This window comes from Solanum stenotomum, chromosome 12, assembly GCF_019186545.1.
Source record: "Solanum stenotomum isolate F172 chromosome 12, ASM1918654v1, whole genome shotgun sequence".
Taxonomy (NCBI): domain Eukaryota; kingdom Viridiplantae; phylum Streptophyta; class Magnoliopsida; order Solanales; family Solanaceae; genus Solanum; species Solanum stenotomum.
In genome coordinates this window covers 38,720,747-38,742,477 of record NC_064293.1, presented here as the reverse complement: position 1 = coordinate 38,742,477, position 21,731 = coordinate 38,720,747, and the positions used below count along the sequence as shown (strand labels likewise).

Here is a 21,731-nt window from a genome sequence, read left to right as displayed (position 1 = left end):
ATTTTTCTTGATGGGACGTGGCAAGTATCCCGTAAAATTAATTGAGGTGCAGAAAAGCTGGTTTAGACACCCCGTCGTAAAAAAAAACATATTATTGTTGAACAGATTTTAAATATCTTTGCTTTGGATTGATCCAAAAATGACTTCTTTTTTTCTCAAAACAGTTATGAGTCAATCGAGCATTAGCTTTTACTTCATTGCTATATCGAGAGATAACAATAGCCACAGTAAAATTATCACAAGGAGTAAGTATGATTCTCACTTTCTTTTTTTTTTCTTCATTTTAAGTGACTATATATATCAAGGGTACTCACCAAAAGCACCCCACCTACATTCCACAAATGGGCTACAACTTAAGCAGGTTTGACAATTTAATGAATTGAAAGGCAACCCAACAAGAACCAATATTTAATAAACTGCCAATATACAATAAACCCAAATCAATAGTCTATAAGTTTGTAATTGAGACTTGAGAGTGACCCCCAAACTATTATTATGAGGCAGCCTCACTACCAATATGTGGGGTCATCCATTATCTTTCCCCTATCACAAATTCAGTTATGAATTAAAAGAAGGAAACTTAACAATTCATTAATTCTGAATTATTTACCAATATGATCGAAATATATAAAACCTAGATCCTAATTATATAGACTATGCTTAATCATACAGAATTTATACATTTGATGGCTATTTGTAAACTAGATCACCTAAAGACATTGAACCGTAATTATTCCAGGAAGAAACCATATACTTGGATGATTCATGGAAAAAGTTCCCCACAGAAAAGAACACATAAATAAATAAACAAAGAGCTACTAGTGGTCCTATTTAGTTCCAGAACTAAAGTAGGTGCATTATACTAAAAAACTATTCTACTTTTAAGCCAAAAGATCTATTTTCTGTTTGGCTTCCAAGAAACAAAAGAGAGCCAGAGGACTGCTTCTTTTTCTTTCTTTTTTGAAGAAATAAAATAAAACACATTCTTTTGTTGCTTTAATCCTTTTTTAAATTTATCTAGATCCATTTTTCCATTTTTTTGATAGTTTTATATCAAATAAAGATATTTAATTGATAGACCAAACTAAGGCAAATCAAGATTTCCACTTCTTCTCCAGGTTTAAACTTTGGGATTACAAGGAGAAAGAGCTTCCAAGAATCTCATTAGATACAACTTTTTTTACAAAAAGGTCCATCAAAGAATCCCCTAACATGTGAATTGTGATCCTCCCAAAAAAATATTCATCCACACAATAAGCACTCCTCTGCAAAACATCACTGCTCTCTCCACAATGAACTAGTACTAATTTTTTATTAAACAAATCAAAAGATTTATGCTAAACAACTAATTAACTTAATTGTACCTGAATCAATGAATAATAAAACAAGCACAAGGTAACACCAAATAAAACATGCACATTCTTGTCAAATTTACTTGTCTGTGCTCCAAGAAACCTTATTGTGTTTGCTCCACTTGCTTGTGTCGCATTCGCTACCTCACTTGTTTTATTGCTTACTTTCTTACTGCATTTTTAATAGTTTATCGATTGTAAGTATACGTTCTAACCCAAGATAATCATCAAAAGAAATAGGGAAACTATGATTTTACAGCTAATTTTTAGCATGGGGAAATGAGAAGGACAAGGACAAATGGTATGGGGAAAAAAAGGACAAAAATTTATGCTCACCTTCCTGGAAATATACAACTCCCGTGACCTGCATATATTCCCCACAAAAGGAAAGACATAAGTTCAGAGCTTCAGCTAAATAATTTAGAATAGACTTCACTAAAAAAAGAGGAAACAAGTGGAGCCCTATACTTGCTAGCTAAATATATATATATAAGTACTCTATTCTGGTTAAGTCAAACTCCACAAAACAACATATGCATTCTTGTGGTTCTATTCTATTGATAATATGTTAGTACTTTTATCTAATAACGGTGCTGTCTGGTCGAACTTATATGCACATCGACTATTCTACCAGATATGTGTCATCTCCCACACAACACATATACCAAGGCCTAAGCAAATTAAAAGAAATCATTTGTATTCGCGGAGATTTGGACTCTTGTTTCTTAAGGTTTTCACCTATGGGTGCAAGTATGTTATTTTATAAAAATTGAATATCAAGTACATCTCTATTTGTGTGGCCCTTAAAATGGAACATAAACTATATAAAAACTGAAATCCTATTTCAAATTTTATTTCCACCATCCAAGTTTAAATCTTCCATATCCAAGTGGGCACTAAAGTTCCATTGTGGGTCTGGAAACCACTAGCTCATGAATTATTTTGCAGAATGCGACATTTGTGATTACAGTTGTCAGTGTATCATTGAATCAACTTAAGAAGGCCATCAAACATTCTTTATGGTTCATAAATTATTTTTGAATTGGATTGTGTTTTTTTTTTCTTTTTCAAATGGGATGGTTCAAAGATATTTTACATTAAAATGTTGAACATGACATAGTTTGGGACAAAATGCTTAAGTCACCTAAGAAAGAATTATCTTTTGTGTCATCCATTTCAGCTCTCTCATTATTACAAACTAAAATGTAGCTCATAAATCCACAACTAGAACTTCAAAACTTCAATTTAATGCATTGAACTAATATTTTCTTGAAATAGAAAGAAAACTAAATATAGAGAGAAACTAAGATTATGATAGACTTACTTGGATCGGTTGTGGTGATCATGGCCACTCCCTTGAAGTCACAAGAACTAGGAGATCCCCCTTCCTTCTGATAATAGCTATCAAATGCATATGAAGCATGGTTCTTCACATCATTAGGCTGATAACAACTCTCCCCTGGCTGAATTTCGGAACAATTTGCCCTCCCCGGTCCACAAGCCCAATCTAAAGCTGTCTGCATTGTCCTCTTATCAACCCCATCCATTGCTATGCAATATGTTTGGTTAGTGGTGTCATTAGCCAAGAATGTACCACTTCCAGACACATGAAGCAAGTAAACAGGCGTTGAATTCCCATGGAATAGCCCCCAATTCGCCTCGGACAATGGGGGTGACCTCAAATCCTCATTGAATAACTCATATATGTACACACTAGAAGTAAGTTCCGGATGCAATGGTGTACCACTACGATCAATTATATGCTTAATTAAATTGGAATTATAAGTATCAGCATTGTCAATTGTAGCATAAGGCTCTTTAGAATCCCCCTTTGAAGGCCATCCTGACTCAGTAACAAGAACTACCACATCTGTTGTATTGAGATTTTTCATGGAAAAATAGACAGAATCAATCATTGCATCAAGCACATTGGTGTAATGAAGCAAAGTATTAGGATCCACCATCTCTTTAGAAGGTGTCAAGGGCTTGAAAAGAGAGTTGTCTATAGGAACAACCCCTTTATTCTGCATAAACACATAATAAGGGTACAAATTCATCATCAGAGGTGACTGTGTCCTTGAACAAAACTGCAATAACTTAGAAAGGACAGAGCTCATGGACTGATTGAAAAAAGCTTGGGAAGGTGGAAAAGGGTCAAGAATAATAGAAGCAGCATTTGGGGTTGAAATCTTGATTTGGTTATGCAAATTTGCAGCCACTAAAGCACTATAAAGTGACTCAATTGCTGGCATAAGCAAAGGAGCTGAACTTGGCACAGTGGTCAAGATTTCATCCCCAACTGCAATTGCAGTGATAAGAGTTTCAGGGTAATAAGCTGCAACATTGCGCCCAATCCAGGCAGCTGCAGTAGTATTAGAGGACCCAATAGCAAGAATTTGGTTGTTAGGCACACTAATAATCACTCTGATTTTGGTCTTAGCTAGTGCTTTGAGTATATCAGGGTCAGCATCATAAAGCCTTATATGAGTTATCTTTTGTAATTGCAAAAAAGCAACCAAGTCTGCAGGTGGCAAATTGGAAACATCTGTACCTATGTTCACTCCCACATATGGCTCATCTTTGTCTTGCTGCACTTTTATCTCTGCAACAAATTCAAGAACCATATTCATAAGAAAAAAAGAACACAAAACCAAGAGACCCCCACAAAAAAAACATGTTTTTTTTTCAAAATTGGTTCATAAATGTTACCTGGCACAAAATTTGAACTTGATGTGGAGAAGAAGCAGCAACAGAAGAGAAGAAACAAGAAGAAAGGAGGGAACTTTTTAGTATTTGCCATTAAAGAGAAGCTTGAGGTTTTCTTGTATCATCTTCTGTTTCAGGTTCAGGTAGGGATTGCATTATCTTGGGAAATTTTTTTGCTGTTTACTAATAAGAGGGGCAATTGACAACAGGGATTTTTGACTTGCAAGATCTAAATTTGGAGTAAGCTATAAGAAAAAGAAAAAAAAAAAACATATTAATAATTCTTGCAAGTAAAATGGACTTTAAGGTTGCTTTTGGTGCATTATTTTTACTGCAATGCATCAATAATGTTGGATTTTATGTTCCTGTGGGTTAAGAATGACAATAATGACCTTGTGAACCGACAAGAAAATTGGAACAGTGACAAGTTTCTGCAATTTTTGAAGCACTTTCTTTGTTTCTATAATGGGTTTGGTACAAAGTTGGAACAGTACAACGGGTCGTTTGGTTGAAATCTTAGAAAAAATTATTTCAGCAAAAAATGTATAAACATAAAAAGAATAAAAAAAAAAAGTTCTCACATAGTAAAAGCTGTGTTTAGTAGGTTTGTATAAATGAATTTCGCGCATAACTATCGAAGCATTTAAAATGTCAATTGTATTGAGTTATGTGGAATTTTAAAATGTCAATTGTGTATATGATTATTCACCACATAATAATTTGTATATCAGTATTCCTGACATAATAATTCCTTCATTATTGCTTACTGTATGATCATATTTTGATTAAATCCTTGCACAATAATAAACCAAACAACCCTTATTTAATGTATGAAATAATAGAAAGTTTTGTGAAGATTAAAGATAGTAAAATAAAGACAAGATTTTTACTGAACACAAGGCTACTTGTTGGAATTCTTTGGGATGCTTCTCAAATTCCAGGCTGGCTATCAGAGACCTGACTTTGCACTTGTGTAATGACTGAAGTGACCCCATCAAAGTTTCTTCAGAGAAAGGTGAAAAAAAGTAAAAAAAGGTGGAAAATAAAAACATGTGGAGGAGAGGCATTGGTTGGCTGACACAAAAAAGAACCCTAAGACAAATACACAACAGCTTTTCTATTAAAGCTATTTCAGAAATAAAATACAGTGACCTTTATTTATAGCACTTGAGTTTTCAATTTTTCAAAGAGAAGAAATAATATGTTTGTAAATTGTAATGTACTCTGACCCTCCATGACTTCAACACTGTCTTCATTCCTTGGTATCAAATCCATCTGCTTTATTGTTTGTAATGTACTCTGCCAACAAAATTAAGGTAATTAGTTAATGATTAACACAATCTATCAAATCATAAGAAGTGAAGTTTAATAGTATTTGGGTTTAATCCTTATGCATACTTGTTTCTAAGATCGCCTGTATACATTATCACCACTGATTCTCCATAAAGAGATATACATCCCCTTTGAGGCAAAAAAAAACAAAGGAAAAGAGAGCAACACAATAAAACAAGTAACATATATCCTTCCAGAAACAGACAAGAAGTAAAATCACGAGTTTCGTGCTTTCTAGTATCAAAAAGAATGTGGAGATCAACAAAAGAGAGATTCCCACAGCATAGGTAATGTTAGGTCTAGTGATAGTAAGATATCTAAGTTTTCCCACAAGCTCTGATCCTTGCATCATCCAAGGGTTCTTTTCTCTTTTCTTCAAGCTTATGATTTTCTTCTATTGGGCTAATTGCGGCCTTGCAACCCAACATCCATGTTCTCTTCTAACCAAGGACATAATTGGAGAGATGCTCTACTTCTTATCTCAAAATACAGGCAGGAAAAAGTTCAAGTATACGGCCTCTTAAGTTGCATGATCTTATCACAACCAGATTACAAGAGAAGATTTCTTATTCTCTCAGAACTATGTGGTTCCAAGTACATAGCTGAGAATCAAGCACAAGCTTTGCTCAAGTGAATTTCATGAGTTCAGCCTAGGATGCTTTTGAAGACATTTAAGGTCACGTGGATAAAAAGTCTTTAGAATCCTAATGCACAATTAAAAACAGTGGAGCAACAGAATTTTATAATTACAGCTATAAAAAAAAGTTCCAATACATTTGCGGCAAAGCTATCTAGAGAAATTGTCCTTTAATTTGGGTCAAGCAAGAACTGCCAGTAGACACTCTTTTAAGACATTCTAAACTAATCAGCTGTATGTAGGAGAATCCCATTTTTGATAATTAATATGATGTACAGTTGTTCATCCAATTAAGAGTCATACTATTCTTGTAGTAAGAAGTCTTGTGACTGTCAAGCTATGGCTCATCTCTTCAAGTCACCTTTGCTAAACCTATGTCAATTGCCATCAATTCTATGAAAGTAATAGTTGTGTGCTTGTTGACAGGTGTAAAAGGCAGGAAGTGTACTTCTTGAGTCCCACGTCTAGCCTAGAGAGCACAAATAAATATAAGAACTCAGGTATTAGTAAGTCGATGCACTTCTCTGAACATGAAAGTTGCTAATGATTCCTAACAGAAATGACAGGATGAAATAGCCTCTAGCATTGAATATGCATGAATAAGTGAAAGTAGGATCCACAAGCAAAAATTAGGAAATATTGAAGAAATGCAGTTGAGAATATGCATGAATAAGTGAAAGTAGGATCCACAAGCAAAAATTAGGAAACATTGAAGAAATGCAGTTAACTGGTAATACAACATTATTTTACAAGTATACAGCGCCAGAGGTGGACGTATCCATAAAGAAGCAGAATATAGCCACTTCAATAAACATTTAACTAAAACAAAACTTTCTATCAGAAATTTTTAGCAACCCATGATATCTTTCATCAAATCTAACTCATTCTACCACGAAAACTCTACACCAATCACGAAATCTCAACTAGGTTCACTTTTGAGCCCATTGTAATGGAAGTTCCAGAAAATTAGTTACTAATACTCAATGGCATATGGGTAGATTTTATACATAAGGAATTCAAACAGTACAAGTCTAATAATATTAAGTTTTACCACTAATTATACAAACTGAAACCTGTCAACCTAGGAGGTAAAATACAAGTTATTACTAAAATTGTAGTAAGATGAAGTTTGTGTGTTACCTCTTATCGACATTCCGGAACATGTGAATCAATCTTAAGCAAACCAAGAAACAAGTCTCCTGAACAATCAGTTTGTCAACTCCAGAAGTTGCAACTTTAACTTTCATCTCTTGACATATCATGAGGAATTCACAAGCTTTGTGCGTCGAGTTACGGGATCAACTTCTACTCGAAGCCCAAGTCTAGCAAGTTCTGGAACATCTACAGTTCCTTGAAGCTCCAAATCAGTAATAGCCCCTTGGTTTTCTGCATTCCCTTCCAATAGGTTTCGCACACACCAGATTCCCCACTCCCTTAAGAAAGGATTATCTTCATCTATAACACACTGTTGTAGCAGTAAAAGGATCCCATTTTTATCCCTAATCTCATCTTGGACATGCCTTCTCCTATAAGCACAATTTCCAAGGATGGCAACGATATCTCTCCGGAAGCCTTGGTATGGACAACACCTAAATGAAGAAGATATTGTCCCCTCCTTGATCTGATCCTGCTTCATTGCTTTCCTAATTGTCGTTGGAGGTTCAAGATCCCGAAGCAAGTTCAAAAGTAACTCAATAAGCCCAGAGGAAACAAGTACGTCCACGACATCCTTTGAACTTTCTTCCTTAGAGCTTGACAAGTGATCAGAAGCGCAAATATCTCTCAAGATGGTGAGAGAGTATCCTAGAACATCAATAGGAGCAGACCCAACTGGAAGATCACTTTTCCCTCTTATTGAAAAATCAACAACCCCAGAAGCACTCTTCAATATCCCAAAGATACTTCGAGCAAAATCATGAGAAACAACAATATGCTCTACTCGCTCATTCAAGATTTCTGAAAGTGTACTCAACAGATAAGACTGCTCAATAACAAATTGATCAACTACATGTGTAACAACACCATTGTTCTCAACGGAAGGATATGAATGTAATTTGAAGAAAATTGATGAGATGTAGGAGCCCTCAATGCAAAGTTTTGAGAGTAACAACTTTAACCAAACTTCTTTAAGACCAACTGCAAAAGAGTATGAACGCATAAGCTTACCATAATAATCAAATAACAAAAGTTTTGAATATATCAGAAGTTACAAAATTCACCGGTCTTTACCGGCTGATGCAGTACGCAAAATTTCTATCAGAATGGGCAACCCTTTCTCCGAACATAAATCTGTAAGCAGTTCATCCGTACCATCACAGCAAGTGTAAATAACCATACATAAAGGATCACATATTTCCTGGTTTCTAACTCTAGCAATCTTCAAGAACTTATGAGGAAACAATTGGTACCACACATCACATTGACGATCTCCTCCACCCACTGAGTAGTTTCCTAGAAGTTGCAGCCCAACTCGAATAATCATACAATCAGGATCAGGAGTAAGTCCTACCGACATAATAACATCCACGACAATTTCAACTCCTCTTTGTTGAAGAAACTCATTCTGATTTCTTATCTCCCCAGCACACAGATTTCTAAGTACCTTAAGAGACAATAAAAGGAGGTAACGGTAAGAGATAGATGACAGCGACTGGCAGAGATGGAGGACAGTGGTGACAACATTCTTGGACGACAGATCTAACCGTCCACCCTCCTCCTTGGCAAGTTCTATCAGCTTCTCGAGTGCCGTTTCTAAAGAAGATGAGTTAGACACAAGTAATAATTCTTCGGCAACATTTTCCGGGATTGTAAGCTCTGCTACAATTTGATCATCCACAGTAACAACTTTATCATCCATTATCTAACAAGGAATGCAGAAAAAATGATCAAATTAATGAGAAGGATCAGTTCGCTAAAACAACTTTTAATTGCACTTGAAAAAGTGATGGAGAAGTGCGTACTGTATTGACTATTGAACATCACAATGAGTTTAATACTAACAAAGCTTATCTAACTGAAAGATAAACCTATTTAGATGATAATATATTCTAAAGTATAAATACAACATATGAACATAAACTAAATCTAGAGATAAAAGAGCTTAAAAAAGAGAGGAAAGTAAATTTGAACGGAACTATTAAGTCTTACCTAAGGAGGAAGAAAATTGAAGCAGACGACACCAAAAAGAAAGAGAGAAAGGAGAAGGAAAATTTGGCGAACACTACTCTGCAATGGGATGCCTAGGGTTCTATTGTTTTGAGCTAAGCTCTGTTAAGATTTTTGGGGTATTAATTTCAAAAACTTCATTTTATTGTCTCTTTTTTTTAACACCATAAATTGGGGGTCGGGTGGGGAACATGGGAGGTGAATCAACTAATACTCATCGATGTTTTGTGTTTTTTTTTTAAAAAAAAAAAAGGGAAAAAGATAAAAAATACAATTAGACTAAGTGAAAAGGACAAAAATATCATTGTTTATAGTTTGGCTCAAATATGTCCTTGCCGTTAAATTTTGGTTCAAAAATGTCCTTAAACTATGCGAAAGGAACAAAAATACCCTCCGTTTGTAGTTTGTTCCAAAAATGTTCTTGCCGTCAATATTTTGGTCCAAAAATGCTCTTATTGATATTTAATGAGTCAAAAATGCTCATTTTCCAAATAAATATATTATTTATTTTCTTTTTAACACATTCTTTTTCAAATAATTTTTTTAAAATAAGCAAATGTTTATCTTACTTCAGTTCAGAAAAAAAATGAAAATATTTCTTATTTTATTATCATTAATTTTTATCGTTATATAAATATAAATTAATGATGGATATACTATGATCTTATATAAATATGGCATATATTGTATGTCGAAAGAATACATGAAGTTATTCTATTTTAATTGATAAAATGAGTTTAAGAAGAAAAAAAGTATTTCCTACATTTTTATTTGTTAAAGTAATTTTACAAGAGTGTTCTTTAATAATATTTTAGGAAGAAGACGTGTTTAAAAAGAAAAAAAAAAAAAAAAAATATATATATATATATATATATTCGAAAAAGGGTATTTTTGACCCATTTTGTAACTATAAGGGCAATTCTGGACCAAAATATTGACTGCAAGAGCATTTTTGAATCAAAGTATTGACGGTAAAGACATATTTGAGTCAAACTATAAACGGAAGACATTTTTATTCCTTTCACATAATTCAAGGATAATTTTTACTTTTTCCCCAAGAAAACAATAAATTATTTTTAATTATAAAAAGATGATATATTTTTTATTTATAAAAAAGTATCACATAAATTTGAGACAAGAGATGAAATGAAATGAAGACATATTAGGAAATACCACCTTATTCATTTTCGGTATTGGTGTCTTAATTTTCTAATGAAACTTTCTCTGTCTATTTGAACCATGCACAATTTTATATTTACATAAATTCTTTTCATGTTTCGAATTAAATATGCAAAGATTTATTATATTAAAGAAGCAACTATATCAGTTATTTTTTATCATCAAAATTTTGTTGGTTTTCTTTTTCAAGTATTGAAGTACCATATTAGAGGGTAAAGTGTTTCCTCTCGACAAAAATAAGGCTCGAATTCTATATTTATGATTAATTAATGATAAAGAAATACTCATCACGTTACCACAATTGTTATTGGTGTGGTTGAATTTTGCATTTATCTGATAGGTCTTCAATTTGGTGTTCTTGATTGCGAACCTTTGTTAAACCTTGACAGGTCCCCTCCACTCACCATATTTATGAGTTATGACATTGTAACAAAAAATATCAACATAACCATATACCTTCTCCAGTTCCTTTTCCTTTGCTAATTTTAGCCACCACAAAAGCCAATCATTTCTCATAATAAACATAGCGTGAATGAACTCGGATAAATACAGCCGAGAATTCTCTATTAAAAGTTAGAGAGAGTTGTTCTTAATTATAGAGACATAAGAGAATTAGAAGAAGAATGAGAGAAGATGGAGAAAGTAAACACTTTTGCTTCAACCAACAAAATTGAGCCCTCAGACATATATACTTCTCCACTTGAGAATGATGGGAAAGTAAAAAACTTATTTGTCTTAAGTAGGACCTAAGGAAAATAAAATGAAGAGGAGGAGAAGGGAGAGCAACCATATACCAAAAACACTATACAAGAAACTTAGAAAGCACAAAGAGGAAGGTGCACTTTGCCACCATTCTTCACTATATTCTACAACTCCCCCACATCTCCCTCTTGTATTACTTCTTTGTCAAAACAATGGTGATTGATCAAACACCATTTGCTTTTCATCTGAGAGCATTCACAAAAGCAAGCAAGGAGTCTACATCCCTCTTCTCTGAAGGGTACTTAATGGCCTTTGAAGAGTGCTTTGGGAAGAAGAGTATTGTAGGGAAGCTGCCAAGCTGCAATTCTTGTTGTGCAAATGCTTTCTGGTCACCATCTGCCCTGAATTTCCCCACTTTCACACCAGAACCAGCCAACTTCTCAGCCAATTCAACATAGGATCCTTCCATTGCCTGGCAAAATTGGCACCAAGGTGCATAAAGAACAACAAGCCAAGGCTCTCTTCGGTCTTCCAATTTAAGTAGGTTCTCCACTCCAGGCATACTCAAAGTAACAATGTCCTTGGTATCAAAAATATCAGCAATGGTAGCAGTACCATTTGTTTGGACAGCGCCATTTACACTTTCATCCTTGATGTTGCCCTTGTGCAAGCCACACTCCTTGGCTTTGGCATCTTCCCACCACCATCTTCCCTCTCTCTCGTGTTGCCCTGGTAGGACTGGCCTTGTGCAAGGTTCGCATCCAATGGATACATATCCTTGTGAATGCAATGAGTTCACAGGCACATTCATGGCACGCAGGAAGTTCCAAATATCTTTTCCGTCCACATTAGCCACGGGGTTCCATTTCACCAAGCTACCAGCACCGCCATCCAACCCCTCAAAAGAAGGGTCCACCTGAACAATGGGGATTTCTGATCGAGTTCCAGGGGACTGATCTTTACGCTGACCTGTGATCCAGGCACGTAAGCCCTTTAGGGCTCTCCTCAAGGGTCTAACCTTCCTTACACGGCAACACTCTTGGTGGCCATCCTCATAGAAAGAGAAAAGCCCTTTGGTCCTAACCAAGGCCTGAACTTCAACTGAATCAGGGAACATGTATTCAATGCGAATGCCATAGTGCTTCTCCACTGTGTCAAATAATTGGTATGTCTCCGGGTTCAACCTCCCAGTATCAAGGCTGAATACTCTGTATGGTCGGCCAGTTAAATGTGCATACTCTATCAAAGCAACATCTTCAGCACCACTGCAACATAAAAAAATCATCAAAGAGCTGCTTAGGGACAAAATCACTTTGGAAAATCATCATTCTGCTACAAAATAAAATAGAGCAATAAAGACAGATCTCAAATGAATCTGATTTTTGACAGACAAGTAAAATAGCTCACATATCAAGACACTGAACTTAAAACAATATGCCTTATTCACCAAAGCACCCATAGCAAAATTTCAAACGAAATATAGACTATCAAGTGAAAAAGATAAAATTAGCAAATGTCACAAAGCAAAACAAGTTCCCCTTGACATTGATCAAGGAGCATTTTTTGCAAAAGTCCATAAATAGATCACCAAGGTTCACAACAATCCACTCTTACTATTTTTCTTTATCGTGTTGTTCACATGTAACATAAAACAAATACTTCCTGACTGGTTCAAATACTAAAACTCATAGTATTCTAGCCTAGCTTATAAGCATTAAGCACTCATGTGATGTCAATATGGAAATGCTCAATCAAACATATAAGAATATGAAATTTAAGAAATAGAAATAAGTATCATAAGTATAGGTTTAATGGTTTAGATGACTAAACATGTTTTTGTCCCCAAATCATGAAACTATTCATCCCTAAACACCTTACACTTCCCTAGTTAGAAGAAGCATCTGATTGTTTTTCAACATTTATTGTGCACATCATAGAAAACATCATCCACACAATACAACCTAAATCTTTATGAACAGAAACTAGGCTCACACTGAAGCAAGATTAAAAAAAACTGTACCTGAAAGCAATAGCAATGTCATCCCCAAATTTCTCTAGTGCTTTGTCCATAACCTCAAGAGGGGAAGCATTTTGAAGCTCCTTAGCCAATTTCTCAAAGTCCTCTGCCTCAACATTCTCTCCTACCTCTGCAAATTCACCAAAAAAGCAAACACACACAGCCCAAGAGTCATTTACCATCCTTCAACATCATCAAAAAACGAACACATGCAAAGACATATATTGAAAATTTCATGTACCAGGAGCCACGATGGTAGCTGCTGACGGAACTATTGAATCATTCCTCTTAGGCTCAGCATTCAATGGCTTCACTGCCGAACGCCTCCGAGAATTCAAAACAGTCGACGACAATAGTTGAGGCCTTTCCAATGGCTGAAAGGTACCCAAATGGGATACTGCAAACACCAAACAGAATGCACAAATATATAAATAACAAATCCAAAAAAAAATGAAATAGAACCCAAGAATATTTGAACCCAGATGCAAAATTGTCGGAAAATATCAAATTCAACTACATAGGGATAAAAATTTGAACCTTTAAAATCTGGAAAAAAAAAGAGCAAAAGATCAATTTTCAACCCAAATATATCACAAGCAAGGAAAGAAATTCGAAACTAATCATATACAGCAGAAATCTGAAACAATAACAGAAGAATACACTAACCCAGATGCTAAATTGATAAAAAAAAAAAAATTAACCCAAAAATCCGTAGACCCCTATGCTAAAATGCTTCAAATTATCACATTATAAGATAAATATCAAAACTTTAGAAGGAATAAGTAAAAGGCTACCTTTGGGTTGTTCATAAGAAGAAGATGACGACAAAGACCCATGAATTGCAGATGAAGAAGTGAAAGCCAAAGCCATTTCTACAACACAGATAGATTGATTTCACAGACACAAAGAAAGATTTGTTCCAGCAAAGAAACCGCTAAATTTCTTTGTGAAAAATAGAGGAAGAAGTCCGTGAGTGTGTGTTGAACACAGAGGAAATCATGGTGAGAAGTATTAAAGGGGACCTGAGACAGGGCTGTTCTTCTAGGTTCATTGAACCTGGACGTGATTTGGGATTTGAATGAGAGTCTGATGTGGCGTGATTTCATTGGTTGATCGTCAAAAATGTACCTCAGCCCTTCGGTCATGTGGCGGGCCGGCGAGAGAAAGTGAGAGGAGGATTCGTGGTGGAGAGAGAATAGTCATTTCACACCAGTCAAAAGTTTCTCTAGATTCTGGTCTAGATTTCTTTTTTATTTAATTTAATGTAATAATAATAATAATTTTATTTTGAGAAATTAAGATTTGTGGCTCCAGTTGTATATTTTGGGAAAGTTTATATCAACACAATCATTTGGTTCAATATCAAGTACTAGTATAAACTTTTTGCTATTTATATGGTATGAAAGATAAGTATATATGCATTACAAAATCCATTTTGATAACTGATCCGGAATTAAAAGATCTTTTATTTACCATTATCATGTATACCAAATAGATAGAAAAAAGGTGAAACTTGTGTGTATATATATATATATATATAGAGGTGAATAAAATTGAATCGAAAATTAAATTAAATTAAATTATAAATAGAATCAACTCTAAAAAAAATTGATTAGTGATTTATTTGACTTGATTTGATATGGAAAATAATCCGATTATATTTGAGGGATTGGTTTTTTTGCCTAAATTTTGAATGTTGATGAATAGTGGGCATTGAACATAAAAAAGTGTTCGAAATGAAATAATATTTGGAAAAAATTGAAACAAGGGTATTTGAAATTTTGGGAAAAAAATTCAAAATGTCTATATTTTAACATTTAATAGGATTCTTTAGCCACACTTTCAATATTTATTAAAAATGTCAATATTTTAGTTTGTTATGTATTTGATTTATGTTTTTTTATTTGATTTAATTAAAAGAATACACTTATATAACAATAAAAATGATAAATTTAGCGGAGAGATTTTTTTAAAAAAAAGAACAAATCACTTAAAATTTTAATAAGTTACCAATTTAAAAATAAACGCATAGCACCCATCCCTCTTCTTCATCAAATTCTCCAATATCAATTATTAAATTTTCATTGATACTACTCAATTTATGTTGAAGTGAATTCGATTAAATTCTATTTTTTTGTTTGGGAAGAAAAATTTGAAATACAAATCAGTTTAGAATACAACTTTTGTTTAAATCAAAAGTTAAAAATAAAAGTGAATAATTAATTTGATGAACAATTAAGAAACGACTTTAGAATACAATTTTTGAAATACAAAATCCAGTTTAGAATACAATTTTTTTTGTTTAAGCAAAAGTTAAAATGAAACTATATGAGTACAAGTAATTGATATACAACATACAAAATACATTTATTTTGAATACAAACATAGTTCATAATTGAACTTGAACATAACATACAAAATGAATGATTTGAATGCACATGAATGCAATACAATATGTTAAAATAAATACAATATTACTGAAAAATACAATTAAAATATAAAGAATACAACATACATATTAGTATGAATACAAATTTAAGTAAGAATATTTATCATTTAATTCGCTTATAGAATATTTATCATTTAATTCGCTTATAATTTCATTCAAGCAAATGCAATGTTCTGAAAATATAATTGACATATGAAAAATACAACTGACAATATCAATATGAACACAAATTAAATAGTAGTGAGGTTAATAGAAATACAGACCCAAAAGAAAATTTACTAAATAAACGATTTTATATTGTAATACAAAAATACATAAAGACTCAAAATATACAAATCAAAATTAAAAAATATTGATATGAACTTAATAAATACAAACTCAATAAGAATTTATACGATCGAATGATAATTTGATGCATATATACTGATATGAACTTAATAAATACAAGCTCAATAAGAAGTTATCCGGTCAAATGATAATTTGATGCATATCTTTTGTATAATTCTTTTTCATTTTGAAAAAAAGAAGAAGAAAGAATCTGGACGGAGAGAGGGAAATAAAAATAGTGAATAAAGAGAAAGTGAGGTGGAAGGAGAGTGAAAATAAGATTTATTTTAGGAGGATAATTATAAACATATAATTTGCTATATATGAGAGAGATAAAAATTAAATTGAAAAAATATGAGAGAGAATATGATGGATACCTTTATTTGCTAAAATATTTACAATATTTTAAATAATTATTTTAAAGTGTAGATATTTTTAATAATTATGTTAGGAATTTTGACTAGTTAGCTAATTTTCCCTTAAAAATTGATGGAAACAACTTTTTCAAACTTGAAATTCATCTTAACAAAAAAAATAAAAAATGAACGCTATTTGCTTCTCTTTTTTTTTTTTTAGGTAAAATTACTTAACTACACTCCTTTACTTACCTTAATATCCATTTATCTCCTTTTTTTAAAAAAACATAAAAAATTCCTTAATTCCCCCAATTAATAAAACCTTCAGGATACATAAAGATTTCACTCCTTTTTACAACCAACACCTACGTTTCCCACTACCCATTTCACTCTTCCATTTTATCCCTAAAATCTCTCCACTTCTTTAGCAGTTACAATTTTCAAATTCATTTTAATTTTCAGAAGGAGTCTATCTCAAGTTTATCAGTTTCTAAGTTTCTAATAGGTAGGAAGTTTTCTTCTCCATTGTTGTCTTCTTCTTGTTTTGTACTAATACATATGGAACAGGGTAAATCGCTTAGTGTTGGTGTTTCTCAAATAAATTATATTAATGATAATCGTACATATGATTCTGACGATGAAATGTGGGCTGAAAATAGATCTAAGCATTTGCATGACCCATTACGATGAAGGACAAGAGTGTTGTCAAGCCAAAAATAAAGGTCGGAGAAATCCCTAAAAAAGGGCAAAGAAAAGCGGCATTTGTCATTTTTCGACCCACACTTTCTAAGGTATGTGTTTAAACAAAATTTTATATTTTTATTGATTTGTTATGTTGTTGGTTGTGTTTGGACAGAAATAGTTTGATACATTCATAATGAAGATACGTTACTTCCCAATTCAAGGTTTTCATAGTATGTTAGATCATTATGGATTTTGTAATCGATTAATTTTGTGTTTTGCTGATACATTAAAATCCTAATTTTACATTGATGCATGTGGTTTGTTTGGTCGAATTAAGAGTCATTTAACAATGAAGACACATCTCTCACAATTTCTTATTAGTGTAGTATGCTATTGATTTTGTGTTTTCATTATACATTAGACCCAAATTTTCAGCATTGTATTGTGGTGATTCTATTTTTAAATGTATCTCAAATTCATATTTTTTCATTGATGTATCTTCAATCATGTTAATTTCTAATACAATAAAATCATCATTTTTTGTACAATTTTGAAGGCGTATCAGATTATTTTAGTGCTCCATTAATGTATCTTTCATTGTGTTAGTGTCATATACAATTTTTTCATGATAATGATTCAAGTATTTTGTTGGTTGGACTGATGTTAAGATATTTATGTATCTTATGCATTGTACGATGTGTTTGATATGATGTCATTATAAAACTATGATGTATATACTGAATTTTCAGATTATCTTCAATGTATCATTCACTCTTAATTACATCATGTGGTTGAAATTAGACAAGTACAATTTTATGTTTTGTTTTTTGAATTTGCAGAGCATGAATTATGTTATCAAAAAAATACCAGCACATCCATTGAGATTTGGAGCAGTGTTCAATTTTGATTTTGCTAATGAAATCAAAAAGTCCATAAATGAGGAAGGCGTTGAAATGTTCAAGAATACAATTTTTGGACCATATTTAAACATTTCAAAATGTAATTTTCAGGGTCAGATTACTAAGTGTTTGTTATTGTTGGAGGTGCAACTTGAGAACAAAGACTTGCCGCATGTTCGACATGCTAACGGGACTGTATTGCAGTTTAGTATCAAGGATTTTGCCATTGTAACTGGCTTTAAATGCAAAGAAAATGCTAAGGATTTTTCATACCCGGAATCCACTATGAGCAGGATATTTCTCTGATGCAACTGCAGGTATAACCAAAAGTCGTTTGATTCAACGTTTTCAAATGGCCAATTGGGAGACCACACATGACACCGTCTAGATGGCAATCTTATACTTTGTCCATACATTCATGTTATGTCAACTTGGTGAGACCTCGATACGGATCGAAGAATTTCTAATGGTCGAAGATGGCAGGTATGAATTGTATCCTTGGGGTCAGATTGCATTCGATAAGCTAATTATATCACTCAGGCAATACTTCAACCGTAGCAAACAGATGTATCGTTTATTTGGTATGTCGTATGCACTCAACGTATGGACTTACGAATGTGCATCTAGTCTAAATTTTGAGTTTGCTGTTAAAGTAGCGAGTGATATTCCCAGGATTTGTAATTTGAGGGTCGTGGCTATAAAGCCAAAATTTGGAACGTTTATGTCCAGCATTTTCTCCGAGGTAAATTCATTTTAGATTTGCAAATAACAGTTTTTCAATAAGCTTTCAAATTTTTGTTGTAAATAACAGTTTTTCTATGATACACACTATTGTCATAACATTCAACATTTGAACGGCGAATTCAGAATGCATGTTCAAACATTGTACCAACACCAGACGAAGTGGAAGCCCTTGATTTACCTGATATTCAAGTTGCTCATACTCCTGGACCCTCCACAACAGATTAATGCAAAGAAAGTTCAAACAAAAAATAGTTCAGGTTTTGAGGATTTCTAAACAAGCCCTCATGGATATTTGTTTAGGAGATCATCAAATGTATCTGGTACATCATCTCCACCATCACCCAAAAGGAGAAAGAAAATCGATACATCTAAAACAAAGTTGTTGGAACCAAAATCGTCAGAGCAGCTAAGGCCGCCAATAAATCAGTCATTCTTAGTGCCAGATGAAGCACCTACCCCGGCTGCTAATGTATCTTTTGTCCATGTCTCTTCGCAAGGTCAAAAAGATAAGTCTGTATATCCCAATATTGAAGAACTGAAATAACATATAAAGGATTACGTAAGTAATGATATCAAATTTTTTCAGGTTTATGTATAAATATAAAACTGAATGTTATTTTTTTTAATAGGTTGACAATAAATTTGAGTATCTTGTGACTTTAATAAAGTCAAGCCACACTGAGTTGATGAATTCCAGGCATAGGGATGACGATCAGAAGGGACAAGATGTTATTTAGTAGTTATAATATGTCATTCCTATAATTTATACTTTTTTTTATGGGTCCCTAACGTAATTGAACTCTTATAACTAAAATTTTCAAAAGGATAGCAAAATTGAGTATGAAATAAAAAAGGTGATATTTGGATGAAATTAGTGACGATGTTAAATTTTATGTAGAAGGTTCATTCTGACGTGAGTCTTACAAGGTTCATTCTGAAATGAGTGTTCCCTTTTAAATATGAACGCGTTGATTTTAAATAAAAATTAATGTTGCTTTTTAATTATTTATTCAATCGTTTTGTTGTTGTATTTTCGTTCTTTTTTTCTATTGTCACTATTTATATGTAAATAAAATTATGTAAATGATGCAGTCAAGTATAATAGTTTTTATATAATTTAAATAATATTAAGGAGAAAATATAGAGACATGAATAAATAATGAAGAATGATTTTTTTATTTAAACTCAACACCTTTTATTTTTAAAAGAGAAGGCACATATCAAAATGAGTCTTGTAAGACTCATTCTGACATGAGCCTTACAAGGCTCATTATGACATAAACCTTATACATAAAATTTAACATCCTCAACAGGTCCATTCAAAAGGTTTTTTTTTTTAATTATTATTTCTTACTCAATTTTATTGTTCTTTTAGAAATTTTGTTCAATTTTTTTTTTATCTTTTTGGTTTCAGACTCGAGATTATATAACCCATTTGGCATAAAAGTGAATTCACTTATTCTTTGGAATAATTTTTCATTTTATTTATAAAACAGTGTTTAACAACAAAAAATTTAAATCCAACTTAAAGATATACTTAAATTTTGAAAAATCAACTTATACAACTTATTTTCCGACGTATTTTTCATTTTTAAAATTATATTATAGTATATTTAAACATAGAACAATATTACTCCAAATATTTTTTATCAAAAATATAATTAATCACAACTCTATCAACTCTACCTCCCAAAATTCCAAATCAAGTGGGAAATATTTAGAAACTATGGCAAACAGCCGCTTAGTTTGACTCTAAAAGGACAAGAAGCAGAGTGAATTTCCTCCAAGTTGTTCATAACCAAGAAGTGTGGTGAGTATATTCAAAGGAAGGAATGTCGTCCTCTTTTTCTCACCTCAAATATGAAAAATAATTACAAAAAAATTTCTTTGCATTAAAATTCGATTATTTTAAATTTACACCGCATAGGATCCATTAAAAAAAATACTTTCTAATTAACAAAAAAAATTTCACATTCAAACTCAAACCCAAGACGTTAAATACACACCATTATTATTTGATCTGTCACATTTAGATGTCCTCCCAAAATGCTCAGTATCTAACAAAGATTCTTATATAATCCACAAAGAATTGGAACAAAAAAAAATGAAACTAAAAAGAAAAAAGATATGGTAAACGACAATAGTAGCATTATAATCTTATCTTTATAATAATAGATGTTTTCCCACAGCAAGAGTCTTATTAAAATCAACGTCAGGTATCAGAATTAAAAAAAAAAAAAAGTGGGAAAGATGCGGTTGGCTGAGTGCCCACTAGCTAATAGTAAAAGTTAGTCCATAATAATTCATAGAATATATATGTAAGTCTTGCCCTTTAGAATTTCAGAAGGGTTACTTACGAGCACTTTTAATATAGCCTCCACCATATATTAAAATCATGGAAATCAATGATTAGAGGGGGACCTTAATTAAGAATAAGATTGTTCAACTTGATACTCATTACCTTTCCATTATAATGCTATATATTTTTAATTTCAATTTGTTAGTGAAAACTTACAAGATAACAAAAATATAAGATTACAATTGAAAATAAAAATGAAGAAATAAATCTCTTCAGGCTGAGGCGCGGATATCTCGCTTTCTTTAAGGAGATTCAAGCCCACTGCAGCAAATGTTTTCACCGGTCCAGCAGTAGTCCTCTTGACTTGTCCCCTCCAGGATACAACAGCCTTTACAAAGTATAACTCAACAACTCTGGACAAGAGTTGAGTCCAAAGCTCCACAAAAGAAACACCTCCTTTCAACTAATAAGAACTCTCTCTTTTTGACAAACCTTATGCACTCTATATTTTCTTGTGTATTGTGTGTGCCAAATAAAATGAAGACCACCACTATTTATACTAGAAGAAGTCTTCCTATCAATGAATAAGAAGATAAATGGTGTAGTAAATAGTGAAGATAATGGTTTTAGGAGTTACATAGGTTACAAGGATAATGGAGGAATTAAAAGTAAAAAATAATGTGGGCAACAAATGCCCCTCAACGTGCAAGTGCAACTCAACGGACAAAAGTCAGTGTGTGCATTCTCTAACTGCCAATGAAGAAGCAGTAAAGAAATGTCCACCAACGGCAGCAATGAATAGAGGCACTAACTGCTGAATCATTCAGCATTCTTGTAACTCCAAATAAAGCAAATTAATATATTAAGATAATAATATTAAAAT

The 21,731-nt window shown here is 32.7% G+C and overlaps 3 protein-coding genes across 4 annotated transcripts; all 3 read right to left on the bottom strand.

Moving 5' to 3' along the window:
• Positions 1 to 1,149: 1,149 nt before the first annotated feature.
• On the bottom strand, positions 1,150 to 4,328 carry LOC125848420 (glucan endo-1,3-beta-glucosidase 1). The gene is made up of 4 exons (XM_049528275.1): positions 4,062 to 4,328; positions 2,677 to 3,954; positions 1,689 to 1,716; positions 1,150 to 1,524 (listed from the first exon to the last, which is right to left on the bottom strand). Exons 1-4 carry the CDS (start codon positions 4,150 to 4,152, stop codon positions 1,350 to 1,352), a joined length of 1,572 nt encoding a protein of 523 aa, XP_049384232.1. The 5' UTR covers positions 4,153 to 4,328; the 3' UTR covers positions 1,150 to 1,349.
• Positions 4,329 to 4,862: 534 nt separating this feature from the next.
• On the bottom strand, positions 4,863 to 9,287 carry LOC125848421 (uncharacterized). Of its 2 annotated transcripts, none has more exons than XM_049528276.1 (4): positions 9,175 to 9,287; positions 8,257 to 8,887; positions 7,168 to 8,163; positions 4,863 to 5,357 (listed from the first exon to the last, which is right to left on the bottom strand). In XM_049528276.1, exons 2-3 carry the CDS (start codon positions 8,882 to 8,884, stop codon positions 7,286 to 7,288), a joined length of 1,506 nt encoding a protein of 501 aa, XP_049384233.1. In that variant the 5' UTR covers positions 8,885 to 8,887; positions 9,175 to 9,287; the 3' UTR covers positions 4,863 to 5,357; positions 7,168 to 7,285. The 2 variants fall into 2 exon arrangements, with proteins under 2 accessions (XP_049384233.1, XP_049384234.1); XM_049528277.1 differs by lacking the exon at positions 4,863 to 5,357 and adding an exon at positions 6,190 to 6,496 and having other exon boundaries at positions 9,175 to 9,262.
• Positions 9,288 to 11,007: 1,720 nt separating this feature from the next.
• Positions 11,008 to 14,076, bottom strand: LOC125848423 (5'-adenylylsulfate reductase 3, chloroplastic-like). Its single transcript, XM_049528278.1, has 4 exons — positions 13,885 to 14,076; positions 13,332 to 13,487; positions 13,094 to 13,220; positions 11,008 to 12,338 (listed from the first exon to the last, which is right to left on the bottom strand). Exons 1-4 carry the CDS (start codon positions 13,958 to 13,960, stop codon positions 11,315 to 11,317), a joined length of 1,383 nt encoding a protein of 460 aa, XP_049384235.1. The 5' UTR covers positions 13,961 to 14,076; the 3' UTR covers positions 11,008 to 11,314.
• Positions 14,077 to 21,731: the final 7,655 nt, after the last annotated feature.